This window comes from Cavia porcellus, unplaced genomic scaffold (assembly GCF_034190915.1).
Source record: "Cavia porcellus strain 051 isolate PalLab524CR breed Dunkin Hartley unplaced genomic scaffold, mCavPor4.1 scaffold_8, whole genome shotgun sequence".
Classification (NCBI taxonomy): domain Eukaryota; kingdom Metazoa; phylum Chordata; class Mammalia; order Rodentia; family Caviidae; genus Cavia; species Cavia porcellus.
Window position 1 is genome coordinate 44,599,070 of NW_026947491.1, and position 22,827 is coordinate 44,621,896.

The 22,827-nt window shown below is 53.8% G+C and overlaps 1 protein-coding gene and 1 long non-coding RNA gene across 8 annotated transcripts; one reads left to right on the forward strand and one right to left on the reverse strand.

The window, feature by feature from the left end:
* Nucleotides 1-7: 7 nt before the first annotated feature.
* Nucleotides 8-21,908, reverse strand: Rarg (retinoic acid receptor gamma). 7 transcript variants are annotated; one of them, XM_063254821.1, is made up of 12 exons: nucleotides 21,681-21,908; nucleotides 21,087-21,269; nucleotides 20,867-20,933; nucleotides 20,646-20,756; nucleotides 17,361-17,686; nucleotides 6,157-6,305; nucleotides 5,798-5,939; nucleotides 4,947-5,107; nucleotides 4,579-4,755; nucleotides 3,825-4,029; nucleotides 2,906-3,064; nucleotides 8-1,282 (listed from the first exon to the last, which is right to left on the reverse strand). In XM_063254821.1, exons 5-12 carry the CDS (start codon nucleotides 17,542-17,544, stop codon nucleotides 1,092-1,094), a joined length of 1,368 nt encoding a protein of 455 aa, XP_063110891.1. In that variant the 5' UTR covers nucleotides 17,545-17,686; nucleotides 20,646-20,756; nucleotides 20,867-20,933; nucleotides 21,087-21,269; nucleotides 21,681-21,908; the 3' UTR covers nucleotides 8-1,091. The 7 variants fall into 7 exon arrangements, with proteins under 7 accessions (XP_063110891.1, XP_063110892.1, XP_063110890.1 ...); XM_063254822.1 differs by lacking the exon at nucleotides 21,087-21,269 and having other exon boundaries at nucleotides 20,867-20,930; XM_063254820.1 differs by lacking the exon at nucleotides 21,087-21,269.
* LOC134477317 (uncharacterized) lies at nucleotides 11,479-12,197 on the forward strand. The gene is made up of 2 exons (XR_010049292.1): nucleotides 11,479-11,602; nucleotides 11,848-12,197. It is a non-coding gene; the product is annotated as an uncharacterized LOC134477317 (long non-coding RNA).
* Nucleotides 21,909-22,827: the final 919 nt, after the last annotated feature.

Genomic DNA, 22,827 nt, shown 5'->3' on the forward strand with positions numbered 1-22,827 from the left:
CATCCAATGAGTTTCTATCACTTTATTTTGCAAAAATAGAAAACTCAGCAATATGCAGACGCGATACAGAGGGATGAAGGGGAGATGTAAACAGAGGGGTGGGGAACAGCACCCTGACCCCCCAGAGAAAAAGGGGAGCCAGCGGGAATCTTATTTGGCAGCTAAATACAAACTGGGGATTAGAGGAAGAAGGAAGAAGTCAGAGGTCCTGGAGTCCCCCTCCCAAGACCCCTAGAGGAAGGGGTTTTTCCAGGGTGTAAACAAAAGCTAATAAATAAATAAGAGGCTTTCTTGGGTCCGGGTGGGATCAGCTAAACAGCAACTCCCCTCCTGGGCCAAGCTGCTTTGGGGGTGTAAGATGGAAGGCACTAGGAGGAGAGGGATCCCTGGCCCTTCTGTAGTGTAGAGGGTCCCTGCCCAATGGCTGAGATGGGGGTCAGGAAGAGCCCAAGGCACTTGACAAGGCTGGGAGAGGGGTTTGTAACGGAGGCCATGGGTAAACACTGCACCCCAGAAAAGAGGTGCAGAATGGACCTGCATCTGGCCCTTTCATCCTCAAGTGTCACTCCAGAAATGCAGGGCCCAGCCTGCCCCCAGCCTTCCAACCTGGCATGAAGACTGGGCACAAGGGCAGCGTGCATCACACAGCGTTAGACACCAAGGGCAGGGCAAGAGGATGGGCTCAGCCCACCTGGCCCCCTTGTGCTCTCTGTATAATTCCTGTTTGCTCGAAGAGGCCCAAGCACAGAGCAGAGGAAGGGGCTGTGGGATAACAGGGCCTTCCTCCTACCCTGGGGAGCCAGGGTCCCTGGGATCTGAGGGGCAGTGCTGCAATTTTACAATCCAGACCCAGGCTCACCCCTCTACCCTCTCTCCTGCTGGGAGCAGGGCAGGCTCCCAGGACTGGAGGGGTGCCATCAGAACAGAAAGGGATGAACTCAGAGGCACCCCTGGAAACTTTGGCAAAACAAGGAGCTCATTGAAGGGTGGGGAGAGGGCAGAGCAGGTCCTCTCCCAGTCACTGGTGGTGTCTGGGAGATGGTCAGTCTGCTGCCTGGAGCCCAACCCCACAGTGGAGGAGTTCAGGGGCCCTAGTCAGGCTGGGGACTCCGGCTCCCTTTGCTCTGGCCCCTAGGGGCCTCATCCTCACTGGAGGCCTTGGGGTGGGGACCAGGCTGTGAGGAGTCGTCCTCAAACATTTCGGGGTTCTCCAGCATTTCTCGGATCAGTGGGGGCATCGGGCCTGGAATCTCCATCTTCAGGGTAATGGCCCTTTCTGCACCTACAACAAACAGGCAAAGAATCTCAGAAGGGCAGAAGCACATGGCCCTTGAACCAGCACCCCCCTCCCCGCCTCTTTTTTTAACCCAGCTTTCACACTGAATTACATTCCCAGACCTTTTATTTGTTTGTTTGTTTGAGATGGGGTCTCACTACGTAGGCCAGGCTGGTCTCCAAGTTGCATAAATGATCCTGCTACCTCAGCCTCTTGACTGCTGGGATTACAGGTATGCATCACTACACTTGGCTGAATTTTTAATAATTTTTTAACACCACCCTCCCCACCACCCTGTAGTCCTAGGGATTTAACTCAGGGCCTTACATATGCAAGGCAAATACTCTGCCACTGAGCTACAACTCCAGCCCCTTTTATTTTTTGAGACAGGGTCTCACTAAGTCAATGAATTGCCAAGGTTGGGCTTGAACTTTCAGTTCTCCTGCCTCAAACTTTTAGAGTACTAGGATTATAGTAGGAATGCACTACCATCTCTGCTCTTTTTTCCCTTTTTTTTTTTGAGATAAGGTCTTGCTAAATTGTCCAGGTTGACCTTGTATTATCAATCCTCCTACCTCAGCATCTCAAGTAGCTGGGATTATAGGTACACACAACACATGGCTTTAATTCACATTTCTTCTCCCCTTTCTTATTTTGTAGTAGTAAGGATTAAACCCAGGATCTTCACATTAAAATAGGTCCTCAGCTAGGCGTGATGGCACACTCCTGTAATCCCAGTACTTGGGAGGCTGAACCAGGAGTATTGTTGCAAATTTGAGCCAACTGGAGGCTACAAAGTGAGCTCAAGGCCAGCCTGAACTAACTTCACAGTGAGACCCTGTCTCAAAAAGACCAAAAAAAGGATAAAGAATATAGCTCAGCTGCTCAATGCCTGCTGACAAGCACAAGGTCCTGAGTTCAATTCCTATCAAAACAAAACATAAAATCTAAAACTATGACAACTGTAGAAGACCAAAAAAAAAAAAAAAAAAAAAATTAAACGAAGACTTCATAGACATTTAAAAAATAAATCTTCAGTTCTTCTCTCCCTCTCTTTCTCTCTCTCCCCTCCTCCCCTTTTTTTGGGGGGTGTATCTTTTTGAGATAGGGTCTCACTATGCAGTTCAGGCTGGCCTTGGGCTGGTCTCAAACTTGCAACGATTCCCTTGCCTCAGCCTCCCAAGTGCTGGGATTACAGGTATGTGCCACCATGCCAGGGTCTTGCTAAATTCCCCAGGCCGGGCTTGAAACTTTTGATCCCCTAGTCTCTCAGAATGGTGGGATTACAAATATACACCACCAAACTAATTCACATTCCTAAGCATACTGTGTATGGACTCATTTAGTCCTATCAGTGTATGTGATAGGAATAACTAGAACCTAGTTTACAAACAGGAAAACAAGACACACTAAAAAAGTAAAGGAGTTGCTGAGCACACACGAAGTCCTGAGTTCAATCCCTAAAAGAAATTGCCCAATTTCTCCCCACTAGGATGAGCCAAACTAGATCTCCATTGTAGGTCACCTGGTTCTCAGTCACACTGTTCCTGTCTCTGCTTGTCCACATGTGTGGCCCAGAAGACCTGCAGCCCTGAGAAAACAGAGAAGGAAGGCTCACTCGTGACTAACCCTTGGTGCTGATGCCACGGAGGTCAGTGATCTTCATGAGCATCCTCGGGAACATGTAGGGCTGGCTAGGCCGCCGGCGCCGGGCATAGAGCCTCAGGGCTTCCAGCAGTGGCTCCTGAAGCTTGTCTACTTTTTCAGGTTCTTCAAGGTCCATGCGGTCTATGGGCAGAAACATATTGGTATGAGAGGAGCAAGACGGTGACAGGTGGCTGATCCTCAATGGTCCCTGTGCTATAAGCCTCGGGACTCCACTTTTCTTTTTTTTTTTTTGTCTTTTTTGAGACTGGGTCTCACCATGCAGTTCAGGTTCATTTTGTAGCCCAGGCTGGTCTCAAATTTGCAACAATTCTCCCACCTCAGCCTCTCAAGCGCTGGGATTACAGGCGTGAACCACCATGCTCGGCTCAGACTCCACTTTTCTTCTCCCGTCAGTCCCTTCTTTATTGTCCCTAAGCCCCACTAGGATTCATCCAGGACCGTAAGTTCTACCTTCTCCCATTCAGCAAGGGCGTTTCTCTGGTAAACTACTCTTATCTCAGCACCAGTACCTAGTGGCTCAACCACCCCAGCTCTGCTCCCCTTTTTCAGTCCTATGTTCTAGGTTTCTGGGAAGCCCATATGGTGTGATTGTTTTGTTTAGACAGGGTCTCATTACGTAGTTCAGACTGGCCTTGAACTCACTATGTAGCCCAGGCTACCCTCAAACTCACAGTGATCCTCCTGCCTTAGTCTCCTGAGTGCTAGGATTACAGGTGTGGACCACCATGCCCGGCTGCCTGTACAGATTTGAGAAGTCTGTGGCTGGGGCCAGGTGAAACAATCCCAGGAGAAGAGACCAAAGTCCCCTACTTGGTCAGAGATCACATGTGGAATGTGGTGGGAAAGGAGCCCAAGCAGACACCAGGGGGCGCCCTCGCACCTCCACAGATGAGGCAGATGGCACTGAGCAGCCCTGTCTCTGTGTCATCCATCTCCAGTGGCAAGAGTTGCCCAGCAAAGGCAAAGACAAGGTCTGTGAGGGGCCCGAAGCCAGCATTGTGCATCTGGGTCCGGTTCAGGGTCAGTCCATCAGAGAAGGTCATGGTATCTTGCTCTGGGGTGTACCTCGTGCAGATTCGCAGCATCTGGAGATGGAGAAGAAGGAAGGTTAGTGCTGCCTCTGGTGAGGAGCTCATAAGGAGAGGGAGAAAAAGAAAATGAAAGACTAGTGATGAAGATAGAGCGCAATAAATGCAACGTGAAGTAGACATGGAGTGGAAGACAGTGAGACCGAAGGTTTGGGGGTGGAGGCAGAAATCAGGATACAGCAAGGGTTTTGGAAGTCTAGGATTAAGCCAGCTGTGATGCTGCATACTTGTAAACCCAGCACTCTATGGAGCTGAGGCAAGAGTACCAAAATTTCAAGCCCAGCCTGGGCAATTTAGCCACTTATTGAGACCCTGTCTCAAAAATAAAAAATAATAATAATAATAAAGGATTTGAGGATGTATCCCATTGCAAAACCCCTTGGTTCAAAGCCTGAAACACACATACACAGTCTCAGATCAGGATCTGGGGGAAAATGGTAAAAAACCTTGGATAAATCATGTGGAGTCTCAGATGGTTGAAGGATTTTGAGGAAGGAGTCACCTATGCAGACCAGGCTGTGGCACAGCCCATTGGGCCTAACTTACCAGGATATCTAGGCAGGCAGCCTTAAGCAGAGTGATCTGGTCAGCAATGCTGAGCCCTGTAAAGCCAGGTAACCGCTTAGCAAACTCCACAATCTTGATGATGCACTTAGTGGCCAGCTCACTGAATTTGTCCCACAGCCCCAGGTCTAGCTGCACCCGGTGGTCTGCACTAGAGTTCTGCAGGGAAGAAGACACAGAGGTTAGACTACAAAGGAAGGCCACCCTGGGGCTCCCCTCTTTGCCAATACCCCAGGCTCTCCTCTCCATGCTGATGCCTTCCTTGTTCCCAGCATCAGAGCACAACCTCCAACACAGCCCCTACCCAGTCCCGAAAGGCAGTCCTCAATGGGGCTCTGCTTATTCCTCACCGTGGTGTACTTGCCCAGCTGGCAGAGCGAGGGGAAGGTCTCTTGATGGGCTTTGCTGACCTTGGTGATGAGCTCTTCTAACTGGGGGCTCAGCTCATAGCTGTCAGGTGACCCTTCCTCCTTCACTTCTTTCTTCTTCTTGTTCCTGTCATTCCGCACAGCTTGGGGATAAAGGCACAAGGAGAAGGTCAAGACCCTCAGAACCTCCCTTTCGATGTCCTCTCTCACCCTAGCTTAATGTGCTTGGTGTTTGTCATGACTATCTATTTCCTGACACCAGTGTACTCCAGCCCTCAGGGCACAGTGCCTCAGTTTCTCCATCTCCTTCATTAACTCCTATTCCCAGGCTGGCTCTCTTCAACCCCACCCAGGTCTTGCAGCCCCTGCTCCCTCCCCAGGCCATTCGGCTCCATCCTGCCCTTCCTGTCACCCTGCAGGAGCTGGGGAGAGGGGGGCAGGATATGCAGGGACAGGATATCCACTTATAGCCTTGGCAGCACAATGAGGGGGGATGGAAAGGAGAGGCCACCCTAGATCCATCTCAGGCTGGCCCTGGGAACAGGGGAGGGAAGGGAACTGGCAAGCCCACCCTTCTGCCCCTTGAAACATGGGAATGTGAAACCCTAACTTCCATTCACTCCTTCAGAAGAAGAGTTAAGGAGTGGGACAATGGGAAAGGGTGGAGCCTCCTGGTTGAAAGGAGCTAATCAAATTGGACTGGTTTGGGAGGACACAGCACCCCAGGCAGGCTAGGTGTCAGAAGTCAAGGAAATGGGGTGGCTATAGGGAAGACAGGAAACCACAGAGTAGGACCATGAGTGCTTCTGCTCAGACCAGCTATAGAAGCCTACCTTCCTTGGACATGCCTACTTCAAAGCACTTTTGTAACCGGCAGTACTGGCAGCGATTCCTGGTCACCTTGTTGATGATACAGTTTTTGTCCCGATGACATGTGTACACCATATTCTTCTGGATGCTACGTCGGAAGAAGCCCTGGAGTTGGGGGGTAGGTGGAATGTCATGCAGCAGGATACTGGGAAGAGCAACCTCTCATAGGCCACACGGGTGACCTCAGACCTGACCCCATCTATTCACTGCCTGTGTGCCAGGGACCCCCTCCAGCTCCACGCACACCCACTCACACACAGCACCTGTGTTGATCTCTGATCTTTCCCAGGTAACCAATCCACCCCACCTCACCATTACACACCTTGCAGCCTTCACATGAGCTGACCCCATAGTGGTAACCAGAGGACTTGTCATTGCACACGAAGCACGGCTTGTAGACCCGAGGAGGCGGTGGGGGCGAGGGTGAGCTGGGAACCATCTCCTCTGAGCTCGTGCTCTGTGTCTCCACCGCTGCAGGGGAAGCAGTGGTGTGAGGGTGGGGAAAGCCCCTCATAGACCCCTTAACACATACCCCCACTGCTCCCTGTGGCCCACTAGTGAAAGCCTCATAGTACATCAGCCCTCAGTGGACAATGCCAGAAAGGCCCAGGCAGCCACTGTCACTGCAACTACTCAGGACCCTAGCACCTCCCATGGCCTGGCCAACTTCCCACAGTAACACCAGCCCTAGCTCTGCACGACACCGTTCATGTCTCCAGACCAGGTCATTCTCCGAGTTAATTCCTTGGGGCCTCAGTTTCCCTAACTATAAAGTGAGTGTGGTGGAAAGGTTAGGGTCCTGCACCTATGAATCCTCCCGGTGGCAGATGTTTGTCAGGCAGTCAGTCGACCAGCACCCTTCTTCTTCAGAAGGGTAAAACATGAGTAGATAGGGCAATTGCAGACCACCTGCAGCTTGCATCTGGCTAAATGAAATACTGGGATACTCACTAGGCAGAACAGGACCTCCCTTCTCTGAAGTGGTACAGGAGATATAATATAATCCTCCACCTTTTCCTTCAAACCAGCCCCCCCCCCACCCAAATCTTTCTCTTCAGAAGCTTCAAAGACTGCAAAGCATGGGGCACAGGTAACAAAAAAGAAATTAGAGGACAGGCATCAGCCCAATTTCACACTAGCAGGAACTGAGGCCAAGTCTGACAAGGCCATGCCAGGCTCAGTGCCACACTGCCAAATGATGGTGCAGCCAAGGCCCTCAGGTCCTGTGACCAGATCTCTGTGGCTGTGAGAGAAAAAGGCTGAGGAAGAGGGAGACTGAGGTAGCTGCTCAGACTCTCAGGTCTAGAAGCTGTTTGAAGGTGGTAAACTGGAAAGTCAAGTGACAGTGGGGGAGGGGACCAAGCTCCAGATCCTCTCAGAGGCTGACTTCACTCCTGAACTGCCTCAGAAATGCCTCACTATGGTGCACAGGTGTCTCAGGTAGGCAGGACACTCACACACACACACACACACACACACACACACACACACACACAATGGGCCTCATACAGAATGTTGCTAAGTCAATCCTATGTAAGTGTGGGACTGATACTCAGAGCTTTCATACATTATTATTTACGCTGCATACATTATTTAAATTGTAGGACCTGCTCAAACGTGGAGAGCCCAAATTGTTTTTCCTGTTGTTGTTGTTTGTTTGTCTTTGTCTTTTTGAGTTTTATGCAGTTAAGCCTGGCCATGTGCTCATTTTGTAGCCCAGGCTGGTCTCGAATTTGCAACCATCCTCCTGCCTCAGTTGACAAGCACTGGATTATAGGTGTGCGCCACCATGCCTCTTGAGCCCAAATTATTTCAAGAAATTTCAAAAAAAAAAAGAAAAGAAAAAAGAAATTTCTAAGGCCCTCCCTAAGAGACCTTCCATAAACTTACCTCATGGACACCTCCTCCCTTATCCTCTGCAGCCCACCTGGTTACAAGCCCACTCTAAGGTAAAGTCAAAAGAGCCAAGGACTGCCCAGAGATGGGGGGTTCTAAGACAGCTCCACCCACCCCACGGGAGGGGAGCCCTCTCTGGCCCTAGCACACACTTGCTCAATTAGCATAAGAATCCTGCTGGAGAAAGATTCCTCTTGAAAGGAGGGCTGAGGAAAAGGGTGCTGGGATTCTATTGAAGACAGGAGGTGGGGGACTCCAGCAGAGCTAGCCCTGAGAGATGTGGGGAGGGCTGGAATGCCTTTCAGGACCTCTCCTTGATTCTTAGGCCCACCCTGTTGTCCTCTGGGGCATCTGTGTCCAGCCTACAGACCAATGTGTGGGGCGGTGCTTTCTGCAGCACTGATACCCTCCCTCCCTGCCCGCAGAGCGCTGCTTCATTTCCTCTCTTGTGCAAGACCTGGGTGCGGTCAGACTGGCATGGGGCAGTGCCAGCCAACTAAAGACTGGGGGCCCCAAGGAGACAGGCCTAGGGGCAGCATTTCCCATCTAAAGTTGTACTGTCACCCACTCTCAACACCTCTGTGGCACACCCCAGCAACCTGACCCTGCAGTGCAGTGCTGGGCAGTGACTCAGGTCAATCTCTGGGTGGAAGATGCTGTAAGGCTAGCAGGGGTGGGGGTGTTGGAAGCTGTCAATTCTGACCCCAGACCCGATACCCTCTTCAGCCCTGGGCAAAGACCCCATCATTGAGATGCTGTTCCTGGGCTAGGCAAGGGACCCTGCTGGGCAGGAGGAGGGTGAGCTCTGGGGTTTTCTCCTTTTAAAGCCCAAATTGCTGAAATTGAGGAAATTCCTGGCCAGGCTGAGCGGAGCTTCAAACAAACTCTTTATAACCGGCTGTAAACGCTCCCAGCTGCGAGGCCCAGACCTGAGCAGCCTGGACTCAAGACTCAATCTAGCACACACCTCGTAGGACACACACACCCCCACAGGCCAACATGCACAGGGCACAGGAGCACTCTGCTAACCCTGATGCTGTCCTGGCACAGGACTCAGGAGCAGGCATCCAGGCACCTTTACTCCAGCCACACTAGAGCTAGAGGTCAAGTCACAAAGCAGACACACAACACCCAGCACTCAGCTACCCCTTTACAAGCGAATAGCTCCAGCATCGAACAACACAGCCTGCCAGCACAGCACCAGGACACCAAAGCCCCCAAGCACACACCAACACACCATCTTGCCCTCCTCTCTAAACCATTTTCTCTGTCTCGTGGAGACAGGCCTGAAGTTGACTCTGTGCTTCCAGCAGGGTTCTAGAAGCCAAAATCATTGGTCCAAATTACTGCGCAGAAAAATATCCTGCCAGTCAAGCCCAAGGGGTTTGCATGGGCCTGAATAAGGACATGGTTCCTGACCAACACCCCACCCCCTCAGTGCTCCAAATCCCTCCTGGAAAATCTCTCCATTTTGGAACACTCCGCTCCCTCTTATATATAAAATTTTTAAAAAACCAAACTAACCTAAACCAAACCAATTCCCCATCCTACAGGGATTTGGTGCAAAGCAATAGTTCCATGCTTTCTCCACCCCTAAAATAGCACACTTTACTTCTTGCCCCACCCCATCCCAAAGTATGGTCTCCTGTTTGCCACCTCCCTCTTCCAGTCTCTGAGTTGTTAAATCTGAGCAGCTCTGCCCTGAAACCAAAAGACCAGGAAAAAAAAAAAAATCCCAACTTGTAAACAGCGCTGCCGAGTGCCAAGGAGCGAGGCGCGTCGGCGGGGGCTCGGTGACCGGCGTGCGCACTCCCCCAGCGCCTGCCACACCGCCCGACGCCCGCCCCCCCCCCCCGCTCCCTCCCAGCGAGCCCCCGAGCCCCGGGTCCCCAGCAGTCCGCACCCGGGCTGGGAGTGCAATCTCAGTCTCTGGTAAATTTGGGGGGTGTTCTAGGTTCCCCCTCCTGGCCCCTCCCCACACCCCACCCCCGGAGCACTGCAGCCCAAGGCTTCAAAGCCGCGTCTCATCTGGACTTCATTTTTACAGCCTCTCAGTCCCCAGCTTTTTATTACTGCTTTGCAAAGGGGTTCCAGGGCCCCAGGCCTGGCATCTCCCATTTCATAGAGGGAAAAGATGGAGATTTGGGGACACCGTAGTCGTACTTCCCCTGCCACTGTCACCTCACGGCCATCTCACCACCACCACACAGACTTTGCTTTAAACTTTTTTGCCTCTTGCTAAAGTTGTGCTGAAGCCATAGAGAGAAAAAAGTCATCCCTCGAATACAACCCGTCTATTACAGATTCCCAAACATTTCTTTCCCCTGCGGGAGAGGGCAGAGCCCGACCTCCTCTCACGCGCAGGAGTCCTCGTCTCCACACGCAGAGCACACAGGATGCACTCCGGGACGCAGCACTTTCCAGAGCCGCCCCCGCAGCCACACAGGGGCACACGCCCTCCCGGCCTGACGCCACAAACATCCCCACGCAGGCCCACGCGGAGCCGCCCACGCTGTTGGAGGGAGACAGCGCGTAAGACCTCTACTCCCCCTCCCACACCACCTAGATAGGGTGCTGCGCTTGCCAGGAATCCACATGCTCTGCAAATAATATTTTCTACGCTCGCAACTTCCCACATGAACTTCATAAACGCCACCAGCAGTTTTGGGTGCCATATCCCTCTGAGGCCAGGCACCGGAGGGCATCAACTACCCTCACACTTCGATCTCACCCAGTCCTCAGAACTCTGGCATGGCACCAACCACAACCCCTAACTAAACGCCCACCAAAAAAACCACACACTTCAAATACTACCGCACACACGCAAGGGGATGGTGAAGCCCCCGTATTTAAAGGGCCAGTACCTTACAAAGAAAAGACTAGAATCTTCGCTCGCTATATACACACAGAAATTATAAATCCACCCTCTCCTACATTTCACCTCACCCCGAAGCTCCAGTACCTACATTGCAGACTGGCGGGTTGCGGCCAGGCAAAAGTCTCAAGTCCTGCGAAACAGGAGCTGCCGGTGGCTCTGCGCAGTAAGCCGGCTCCGGGCCCGACCGCTCCATACAGCCGTCGCGGACCCGGGGCAAACGATTCCATGCAGTCGTACATTGCGACCCGACTTGGAGGGAAGCTGGGTGCTAGAACACCAAGGACCCGCTGCCGATTCCCCCTCCTCCCCCGGCGGCGCCCCGCTCTTGGAGGGGGAGGGGGAGGGCTAGCATAGGGCGCTGGGCTGCATGGGGGGTAAGGGGTGGGCGGGGAAGGGGATCCCCAGCAAAGGAAAGGGACTGGGCGGGGCGCTAAGCCGGGGCTGCAGCTCCGGCTTTGGTCAGGCTAACTCTGGGCGCTTCGGCAGCTAGCAACGGGGAAACCTTTTGTAAAAGCGGAGCCTGAAGGGGTGGGGGTGGGGCTTGGAGCGCGAAGGGGGCCGGTCACCAAGAACAGAGCTGGGAATGGAAAGCACATACAAAAACATACATATGCTCGCTGCACGGCGCGCGAGCTTGTTTAGACATACATTCGTGCATGCATTTGTCCTGGCAGCAAGCATTTGTAAATATGCAACAGTGCACATGCATGTCTCCACGCATAAATTCATTGTGCACACATGTCCGTGCAAACACACCTGGCTCGGGAAAATGCCTGCAAGCATTCTTTCTCCACAGCACGGAGGCTTTGCACGCACTTGCACTTAGGCGCGTGCCCAGGTCCCGGTTTGGAGGAAGGAGCTGAGGAACCTAAAACACGCATTTTCCTCCTCCCCTAGACCCTTCCTTTTTCACACAAGTCAACACAAGCCGGGGTGTTAAAGAAGACTGGAAGAGGGGAACGCTGAGGTGCCGGCGAGCTGCGGCTCCGCTGAGGTACTCCACCCCCCTCATTCCCAGGCCTGGCTCCTCCCTCACCCTGCGCGCGCGCGCGCTTCAGAGCCGAACAGTACATTCCTGTGGCTCGGGCCGCGCAGCCTCCTCCTTCCTTCCCGTTCTCTCCACCCCCGGTCCAAGGGCCGGAGCGCGCTCCCGCCGTGAACTCTCCGGGAACCCCCCTCGGGGCGGGTGGCCGGGCGCGCTCACCTCCTCCTGACCCGGCCCCGCCCCACCCCGCCCAGGCCGTCGCCAGCGCCGCAGCGGAGTCTCCCGCCCCCTTCAGCGCTGCCGAGAGGCTACCCCTTCTAGCCCGAGCTGTCCGTCCTCCGCCGCGTCCGGGGCCGCCTCCCTCCAAGTCCCTGAATCCCCATCCCGCGACTGACACTCCCCGAGCGCCTCGACTGCCTCTCTCGTTGCCATCCCCTCAAACCTACCCTCACTTTTAAAACACAAAACTACCCCCCAAATGGTCCTTGCAGTGCCGATTGCACCTCCGATGAATCTGACCCTAAATGCCAACTCCTTTCCCTTGGAGTTTCTGCCGTGCCAACTAGTCCTCTGGGCCATAAACCTCGCTGCTGCTAGTCGTTAACCGTTCCCAGGGTCGTTTATACCCCCATCGTAGGCAGTAACTGCCCCCCTCCCCTCTCTAGTGCCACACTGAGTGCCCCTCTGGCCTTTCGGCACACTGGGCGCCCTCGCCCGCGAAGGGGATGAAGAGGGGGGCCGGCCACGTCAGAAGTTTGCCCTTGCCAGGCCGAGCCGAGTCCGGGACCCTGGCCCCGGGACAGCGCCAGCGGCGGCGGCGCCTCCCGGAAACCACCCCCTCCCCCGCGCCCCGCCCGCAGGCCACCCGGCCGCCCGGCCCAGCCGGCTCTGTCAGCGCCCCTCACACGGGTAGCGCCGGGGGAGCAGCAGCGGCGCCCGGCCCGACCCCTTCCCCCTCCTGGCGGCTGTGGTTGGGCCAGGGTGGGGCGCGCTTTTCTAAGAATCTGTTGTACCGGGTGGGGGGGCGCACTAGGGTGCTGCAGGAGTGGGGCGCCTGTTTGAAGAATAAAGAGCTGGAAGGGGTGCCAGAGTAGGCAGGGAAGGCGGGAGCAGAGGAGGAGCCCGGGTGGCTGCCAGGGACTGGGGGTGGGGGGCAGGGCTGGGAAGTAGGGCCTGAATTGCAGGGTGGGGGGCTGGGATGGCAGGATTGACTGGGAACAGAGAGGGAATGCAGGGCTCTTCCAACCCAATGTGAGCTACGTACCCCTCACGCTCCAACCTCAATACCCAATTTGTGAAAACTGCTGCTCCTCCTCCAAAAAAGAAAAAAAGAAAAACAAGGAGATAGGTTTCTGAATTAGAATCTGGCCAGTAACCAAGAAAAGTACAAAATGGGGAGCACCCCCCAAAAAGGGGGAAAGAACCCTGATTAGTCAACTTCAGGCTGTCATTCCCCCCCCCTTCCTCCTCCAAAATCTGAAAGGTCCCAATTAAGTCAGGCCTGCCTGGTTGGTAATTAGAACCAGAAGTGGCCAGGCCACAGGGAGGGGGCTGGGAGAAGGGCACAGGAGGAATGGGGGGAGGGCTCCAGAAAGCCATGAGTCTTCAATAGCCCCCCCTTTCTCTTTACCAGATGCACCCCACTCTTCATCACCCTATCTGTGTGTGCTTCCCAACCACTGCAAGGAGGGGAGCCTTAGGACCAGGCATTAAGGTGTCATGCCCACCCTGCCCATCAATGACAACCCTCCATTCTAGACAGATTTAGTACAGCCTTGGGTAGAAGATGGGGGGATCTAGTGCCCCCTCTTTTCCCCAAAGTCCCCCTAGCCCTTATTGCAGCAATTAGACCCATTAGCCTTCTAGCATTTCATGGGAACCAGATGTTCTCCGCCAGCCTGGTGGGAGTGGGGGGTGCTGCTGCCTGACTCACCCCCTTCCCTAGGATCCCCATCACCAGGGCACACCCCTCCTAGTTAGAGCCCCACGAAGGAACACTCTCAAAGGCAAGAGGAGTGTACCCCATCCCCCAAGACAACTGCCACAGACCAGAGCAGTCAACCCTCAGAGTCAGAACCCTACCACCCTGGCAAGGATGAGTTTTGGCCAGGATTAGGGGTAGCCAGGATAGCTAATTCCTTATACGTTCCTCCTCCTCTCCCTCCTCCTGCCACCTTCTGGATGAGAGCTGAGGATAACTGGCTCAGAATTCCTCATGCTAAATTCTCCTTTTCTTCCAAAACTCTGCCTCACAAAGCTGAAGCAGCATTTCAAAGTGAAACAGGCCCCACCCAGAGGGGTAAATCCTGAGTCCCACCTGAAGGGCACTGGGAAGGGTCTTTGAGGGGGTGCAGAGGAAGGGGGAATATGGAGGTGTGAATATGGGATGGGGCCCAAAGGGAGGATGTGAGAGTGCTGGGCAAGATGGGGGCTGGGACTGGGTAGGGGGCCAGAAGAGGGGGGTACAGCCTGGGCCCCAGCAGCGGTGCTTGCCCGCCTGCACCCCCACACACACCAGAGAGGTTTCCTGTTGCAATCAAAGCCCCGTTTGTGTCCGCCCGCCCGGAGCTGGAGCCTGAGCTGGAGCCGGAGGAGGACAGACTGGGAAGGGAGGGGTAGGAGGCAGTCACTGGGTTTTTTCCTGGAGGAGGCCTTGCTGCTGTCTGTTCACACCCTTACCCACTGCCTGCTCTCCATGTTTCTTCCTTCCAGTGTTTGGGCTCTCTGTGTCTGGACCCTCATCTCTAGGTCTAGGAGTCTCTCTGTCTCAGTTTCTTCCAAATAAGACTCTTTCTCCTTCTGCCAGCCTGCTCCCAGTTTCCCCTGGAGTTGACTGTGGTGAAATCTGGGCTCCCAATTCTAGCCCCATGGCCAGGACAGTTGTCCCCAAGGCCAGAGGACAAATTGGGCCAGATACTAAGAACTACAGCTATCTCTTCAAGACAGGAAGAGCGTAGGGTCAGGGGAGAGAGTACCGAAAGAAGGAAAAAAGAAAAAGGATAAATGGAAACAAACCTTTTGTAAATAAAGAAGGGAATCGGGGTTGAAGGGAGAGGAAGTAAATGGGGAAAAGGAAGCAAGATATATCATGTACAGGTACAAATTCCCTATGATGAATGTGATCACTATATATATCGAAAATGTACCAATAAACTTAATTTTAAAAAGAGAGGAAGAAAGGCAAAGCTTCCCCTCCCTCCCAGCACAGTCTGTCCCTTGTAGCCTTGATAAAACAAATGTATAACATAGTAAAGCTGATACACAAGGGATACACAGGGACATAGGCAACAGGGCTTTCATGTACATGCATGTATGGTGTGCACACAGGCGAATGCACGTACACACCTATTTTCCATACACACAGGCCCATGCTTGCCTTGGCAGCACATGCTCCCCTCACCTCTCCCCTCCACCACCACGAGGTTCTGAGATGCCTGCCTCACCCACTGAGGTGGAGCAAGACCTCCTTTCTCAAGTAAGATGTCCCTAAGGTGCCAGAGACTCTGCATTAAATGCCAAGATCCAAGATCCTGGAAGAAATTCCAGAGTTCTTCATCAACTCTTTTTCTTTTTCTTTCTTTCTTTCTTTTTCTTTTTTCTTTTTCTTTCTTTCTTTCTTTTTCTTTTTTCTTTTTCTTTCTTTTTTGAGACAGGGTCTCACTGTGCTATGTAGTTCAGGCTAACCTTGAACTCCTAGCAATCCTCCTGCCTCGGCCTCCTGAGTGCTGGAGTTCCAGGTGTGTGCCAAGGCCCAGCTCACCCTCGTATGGGATGTGAGAATAAGAGTCATGAGAGACACACAGACTCAAGGTGAGGATGACTTTGGCATCAAATTTAAGCCTCTAGTCTCTAGTCCCTTACCATTAGAAGGTTCCATCCAAAAAGAGACAGCAGGTTAGGGAAATGGGAGATGGCACTCTCACCCTTCAACTACTGCCCCATTCCAGGAGGTTTCCCAGACTCCAGGGTTCTTCCTCTCCCTTACTCGACCACTAGGTGCTGCCTGCCCCACCCCCAAGCAAGCTGTCTGGATCCAAGTCTTCCCCTCCTCCCCACCCTACCTGCCACCTCTCTGCCCAGGCCTGTCCCTCCATGCTAGCCGCACCCTCCCCAGCTACCTGCCCTGGTTCTGGCTCCTCCCTGGGATTTCTCCTTTCAGCCTCCCTCCTTCTGAGCAGCCTCTGAAGGTGGAACCCAGCCTGCCCCAGTCTCTGACCTTGACCTCACTTTGAACCCTGACCTTGATCTCCTATATGTCCAGCATGCACAGGCACAAGGAGAACTTCACTGAGGACTGGCCACTGGTTCTCCACATTCTCCCTACTACTACCCTCTCTCTTCTCTCCCTCTTTACTGCAGTTCCTGAAGTTGCTTCTCTGAGTACCTGGCAAAATCAAATCCCAAAACTAAGTGGTATGGTTCTCTGCAAGGAGTTCCTTCCCGAGGAGTGAGTGATTCCTTCTTAAGACAGACTCATGGCATAGAAATGAGGTAGGGGGATGCCTAGCTGAAATTTCCAAAAAGGGAGCTTTGTGTTTCCTCATTCACCTGCATGTACTCAGTAACGCCTGTTGGGCTCCCGACCTCACAAGGGCTCACTAAACACCAGACACATCGTCAGCCCCCCTACTAAATACCCCTCATTTTTCACACTGACTCTTTGTTGCACACATTGGAATTCTATATATTCTAGTGATGCTATGCACACAGAGCTCCTTATAGTCTGGACATACACACATGTATATGTACATACACACACCACTTCTCCAGATGAGCATACTCTTTCCAGTGGAGCTACCAATCCAGTAACCCCTTCCTTACACATAACCCTGAGTGCCCCTTCCTAAAGGCAGGGCCTCCTCTTTTCCATTTTTGTTTCTGAGTTTTTAGTCCTATAAAGGATGTCTTTATCTTTTCCTCTGTCCCTTCTCGCCTCTGTGTCTCTCCCTTTCTCTGTTTTTACTCAGCTTCCTTTTTCTCCAGCTGAGGCCTTCCCTTCACCAGTTTATGCGCTGATCTTTACCCTACAGAGCCCCCTCCCCAGGATCCTGCTCAGGGGCATCCCCATCTGGAACAGCCTGGCCAGGAGTGACAACAACCAAATGGGTAGAGAAGGGTGCCTGCTGTCGACACTCAAAGGCTTAACCCACAGAGGGCAAGCCTGGGGGACAAGTAGGGATCTGCATGGCATGTGGTACTCTGCCAAGCCTGGAGGGAGGGGAAGAGTCCACAACCACGCTTCTGCAACACCCCCTCCACCTCTCTGGATTACTTAAGGATTACCTTCTTTGTGGCTATTTCCATCCTCCCCAGAACCAAGCAGGCGCACCTCTGGAGCCCACGCATCTTTGGGCACCTGGCACTACATGTCTTCCTCTTTTTGCAGCTTCAGAACAATCACCTCTTGATCACAGAATCAGCTGACTGGTTTCTACTTGCAGCCTCAGACTGTACCAGGGCCACCCTTGACCACCCAACAAAGGTGTTCCCCTCTGCTACTTGACTGACTTTAGGAGACAGTTTTAGACCTCCCAATTTTAGGTTTGCTACTTGCTCATCCTGTTTGAGCAGAACTCTCATTTGCAAACACTCCTCTTTAGTCCACATTCAAAACCCCTCCTCAGCCCACTATTCACCACTACTGGTTAGAACAAATGCCACCCCCTGCCCACCTTCTTAACTGGTACACCAATTTCCCATATCAACCACTCTCCCAATCCCCTCCTGTTTCCATTCGCCGTCATCCCCCAAGATCCCTGAGACTCACACAAAGAAGCCATCTCCTTGGGGAGGTCAGGCTGGCCCAGGCCTCGGAAGCTAGGGCTCAGCATCTCAAATGGTGGTGACCCCCTGAGTGCCCCTGGGAAGGCAAAAGGGAAGCCTGCTCCTGGGTAGCCAGATCCAGGCCCAAGGGCACCAGCTGCAAAAAGTCGCTCCTTATTGGTGGCCATGGTAGCTGCAGTGTGGGAGTTCCCTGGGGTCTGCAGTGGGCGGGGCTGGTCTTCAACCACAGCCCCTGCCCATGCCCACTGCCCCAGCCTGGGAGGCTCCGTGCCCGCCTTGCCTGGCTGGCCCACTGGGACTCCAAGGGTCCTAGGGAGAAAGAGAAGAAAAGAAGATGACAGAATGGTCACTCTGATGTTCCAAACCTCATGACCCTCCCCAGATGAGTCTATACTGCCTTAGCAGTATGGCCCAGAGGGCAGAGTAGGCAGTCTTTCAGACTCTCAGAAACTCTCCAGATTAGTTCTAGGGAAAGGTGATATGAGGACTTCTAATGGGAAGGAATTCTATAGAAGTGATCATAAGCACCGCAAGAACTGGGATAGACATTAGTCCTGTGAATTGCAAATTGTGACTCCTTTTTTGAGGAAACTGAGGTTGACTAACTTAAAGTCACATGGCTATAAGTGATGAAGGCAACTTCAAACTCTCAGGCTAGAAGGTATATATAGCTCAGAGTGGATCACTTGCTTGGCATATATGGGCCTTGGGTCTCATCTCCAGTATGCACACACTCGCACACACACACACACACACACACACACACACACACACACACTCTATAACATATATGCTGTGCATGGTCCCAAAGTTACAACAAAGAAGTATTTGTTGTCTCCACCTGGAGACAGGTACTTCTGTTTAGAGTAATATAGAGCCCATTATGAACGCTAGGTAGATGTCTCATACTATTTGTCTTTTACCTTCTCTTTCTTCACACATCTTTTAATTAGTATTTCCTTCTCTCAGTCTTCCTCAACACGTCTTCATCTTCCTTCCCAATTCTGTCTCTGTCACCAATCATCCCTCACTCCCTAATCTCTCCCTCAAATCAGGGACATTGATAGAACTAGACAACTGTGACCCCAGAAAACTCCTCTTTTTGCCCTCAGTTTACTTTGCTTCTCCAGCTCATTTTTGTTGTTGTTGTTGGCTGCCTGTCTCTGGAAAGCTCTTTTTGCATCCTCTCTCCTTCAGATTTCCCCACCCCCAGGGTATGTTCCACCACCACCCCCATAGAACCCAGGGTTTTGTACATCTAGGCAAGTGCTCTACCACTGAGCCAGTCCCTACATACACACACACAAACACACTCCAAGATTTTTAACCTAAATGCAGGAAGAGGAGGGAAAGAGATGTATGGGAATCCCAGAACTAGCAGGTGGTCCTTTCTTGAAGCTCTGACAAGGAGAAGGTTGGCCTTCCCAAGAGCCTGAAAACCACCTACTCCTCTAAGAAGCCAATGGGCTGGGGATGGGGGTGGTCACCCTGGCCTAGATCCCTCCTCTAGTCAGAATTATGACTCATGACCAACATGAAGAAGAGCAGAAAAGAACCAACCACAAGAGTTAAGCACAGAGACCCAGTAGGGTGGGGAGCCCCAGGTGATGAGCATTTCTGAACTTTTCCATCATTACTTGCTTCTAGGATCAAACCAACATCTCTATTTATTTGTACCTCTGCTTCCCCTACTCCTACCTTTTTTTCTTTTCTCTTGTTTACCTTGGACTTCATGTAAATTATTATGGAGGTTACAGGAATTCATACCCCAATACCATTAGCCTTCACTCAGACTCATGCATGAACTAGCCCCTGCCCTTCACCAGGTGCTACCCATGCCCCTAGGACACCCCCCCCAACTCTAACACAGTGTCTCCCCAGCCCTAAAAGTCTGAACTCCAAGCTCCCAAGGTCCCACCTTCTTTCCTTCCCTTATTCCAGTGAAGTGCTTATCCTGGTTAAACCCAGGTAGAGCCAGGAGTTCGGGCCCCTGAGGCCCCTGGGCCATAGCTCAACAGGCTGGGCCACATTCCAGGTGGATTAACCCCTCCAATGCCAAGGGTGAGAAGCTAGTAGAGCCTCCTCACCCCACACACACCTTCCCTAGACTCTGCTTAGCCTGGGAACAGTCCTCTGCTCCAGGGCTTCTTGTCTCTCTGCAGTTGGAAAGGAGACCTTGAGAGTAGATCTTCAGCAGAGGTCCCAGAAAGAGATGCTCAGACTCCTCTAAAAAGGAGACTGTAAATGAGCAGAGGACAAGCCAACTCTCCCTGGCCCTCTGCCTATATTGCTGGGAGAAGGGACCTGGAGAGGGGACCTATGAGTCAGTGAGGAAGGGGGCAAAGATGCCTCCCCTTCCTGAGCCTTGTCTGCTGCTATGGCTGGGAAGGAAAGGGAGAGGATTCAATTCGGGGGGGGAAAGGAAGAGAACAAGAAAAATGAAGATGGTAAGAAGTCAGAGGAAATCCTAAACGAAAGTCCTTGATGTCTTGGTTCTTGGGGAGACTTGTGGAAGGGGAAGAACTCTTCACTCTTCCCAAGATGCCAACTCGGGTGATGAGGTGGGATGCGGGGCTAAGGAAGAGGGGCTCTTACAAAGCTGCTTCTCTTAAGGTGGAGTTGAGGGGAAGGCATGGATGAAGGGGGCTGCTGGATGAAGGGGGGCGTCTCCCTGCTGCCCTGCCCACTCCGAAGCCTGAAACAAAGCTGCTCTTGTCAGCTGCTCTCCACCGGCTGCCCCCCTCCCCTCTGTATAAACACGACCACCTTTTTCCATGACCCCATCGCCGGCCTGGGCAGAGAACCCAGGCACCCTCTACTCCAGCCTGGGCCCCCAGCCTGCTCCCCAGGAGGCAGTCATGGGCCTGGTTTCCCTGGCCCTGTGCCACCCTGGGGGGAGTACAGACCCTTGAGTCTCCACCTCTCATCCCTAGGTGCCCTCCCTCCTCTACCCCACTCGCCCCAGGGAGGGGCAGTACCCAGGAGGCAGGCAGGCAATGCCAGTGGAATGTGTGTGGGCATCGGAGGGCACGGGCAGGGTGGGGCAAAGGGGGGAACTGGAGGTGCCAGTTAGGTGGCTTTCTGAGCCAGGGGTGTGCTGGGGTTGAAGGGGGGGCGTGCCCCGTGTTGCTGCTGCCTTCCAGGCTCTAAGCTACTCTGTGTGTGTGTGTGTGTGTGTGTGTGTGTGTGTGTGTGTGTGACATCTAATTGAGATACTCAAGCTCCAAGTCGTACAGACTCCCCTCAACCCTATTTTCTCTCCACTTGCCTCAAGGATATAGGCTGTGTTCCTCCACCCCACTCCTCAGCATGGGAGGTGACTGTAATGACTGGAGCTTCAGAGTTGAGGACCAGGATTCCAGCTGCCCAGACACAAGCCCTAAAGGGAAACAACGACAGAATTCCAGCTTCTTGCCCTACAGACCCCTCCTCAGGTGCCCCTGCCCACTCACCCCCACCACCACCAACAGCAGCCATTCATATTCTTACCCTCTAGCCACCTGCAGAGATTCCCTCCTACATGCTGGGTCAGGCTGGGGGCACTAGGCAGTAACTGCTGAAGACAGAGAAGCAGCCGTCAATGGCACTCCAGGATGAGCACTCCTGGGTCCCTGTCCCAGTCCTCCAGCTCTTCCTTTGTTCCACTCCAGCTCCCCTTCAAAATACTGGAGAGTTCCCCCTCCCAAGTTGGCTGGAGACGTCAACTTACAAAGTGGTTGGGGATGTGTCTGGATGTGTCTGTGTCGAGGGAATCCCGAAGGGGTAGATTAAGGGAACTTCACAGACCCGGCTCCTATTCACTTGTCCCTCACCACTCCTGGGCCCAGACAGCCAGGGTCACTTGCTACAGGATCTCTTTCTTGCCCTTCTGACGTCCAGGCTTGCTATCCCACTGTGGAAGGCGGAACTTGGACCAGCTTGGCCCGTCACATCCATCCAGCAGAGCCCCCAAGGGAAGAGCTCAGCCGCTTCTCCACACAGGGGGAACAGGGTCTCGCCTCACATTCCAAGCCCGAGAGGACAGATGTCCCCACGCCTGCAGCCTCTCCCCCAAATGCCCTTCCCCATTACTCACCAACACCAAGGGCAGGCAACCCATCCTCAGTCTGACTACCTTCTTCCCATTCCCGTCTCACATTAGGTTGATCCCAAGTCCGAGGTGGGGAAGCGCCCCCTCGAGTACTACGGCAGCCCGAGCAGCCCCGGGGGGACAGGCGCCGGCCAGGCCCCCAGCCCACCTTGGCGGCGACCCGGGCGTCCGCGGCCAACCTGGCGGGTGAGCCGGCTTCCCCGCCTGACTCACCTGGAGGGGGGCGGGGAAGGGAGGCCGCGGAGCCCCGAGATCCGGGCGCGGGCGGTCTCGGGACGCAGCGTCGCCGCGTCCGGGGCTTGCGGGAATGGGGGCTCCAGGGGGGCACGGCTCTAGGCTGGGACTGTCCCGGGGCCTCTCGGAGCACGCCCGCCCACGTGACCGCCCCAAAATATCCGACACATTTTCTCCCAAACCGCACACTGACTCTGCAGGCGGGGACACGGAAAATATTTTCTTTCTTTTTCTCCCTCCCTACCCCCCCACCTCCCTCCCTGCCCGGCTCCCTCCTCCCCCTCCCGCCCTCGCTCCTCCCTTCCTTGCCGCCTGCCCCTGCCCGGTCCCTCCTTGGTGCCCTGGGGCTGGGGGGGCGGGAGATGGGTGGGGGGCTGGGCGGGGCGGCCCGGGACGCCTAGGTCTCTGCCCCTCCTTTTTTGCTTGGCTTTCGTGGCTCCATCCCCGGGGAGGCCGGGCTAGGCTGGCAGAGGAGGTCAGTGTCCTCGCCCTGTGATGCCAACCCTTCCACTCTGGCGCCCTTCACCTTTCTGCCATTTGGGGAACCTAGTTGAGTTGTGTCTAACCAGGCTGTGTTCCACATGGCCACAGGGTAGGCAGGGGGGCTGTGTCCTAAACCTCCCAAGGGTGGAGTGATGGGGCAGGAGTCAAAGATGTCACTGTTTTCTCCTTCACTGAGCCTCCACCTGCAGGTCGAAGTAGTCTTTCCCTTTTCCCTGCCGCCCCAGTCCTTTGCCCCAGGAGCAAACTGGTTTAACTAGTGGAGTTGTGGGGGTGCTGAGACGTGGGTTCATAGATCTCCTCCCTCTCACCTGCCTGCAGCAAGCTTCAAAAATCAGGGCGACTGGCACCCTGGCTGCCAGTATGGTCCCCACCTTCACGCTTGGGTTTGGAGAGGGAGAGGCTGAGAAGAGGGCAGGAGGAGCTGTGGCTGGGAGTGGGAGGAGCCTTAGGCTGGGTGCCGGGAGAAAGCCCAGGCAAGGGTGTGTGTCTGCTTCATCCAGAGTGGCTTGCCAGGTTCTGTGCTCCATGTGCCAAGCGTCTGTGTCTGATGGGATATTCTTTGACTTCAGTTGACCAACAGAGACAGACTTGACCCTAGAATGGGAACCCGGCACTTTCAGCC

What these genes read in the sequence shown, in the direction of transcription:
- Rarg (XM_063254819.1), bottom strand. Translation starts at nt 11,391, where the DNA reads ATGCTTGCAGGCATTTTCCCGAGCCAG. An exon ending in CCCGCCAGTCTGCAATGTAG is followed by an intron (nt 6,306 to 10,692) that starts GTACTGGAGCTT and finishes CTTCCCCTGCAG; the next exon opens with CGGTGGAGACACAGAGCACG. An exon ending in AGTAGGCATGTCCAAGGAAG is followed by an intron (nt 5,108 to 5,797) that starts GTAGGCTTCTAT and finishes TTTATCCCCAAG; the next exon opens with CTGTGCGGAATGACAGGAAC.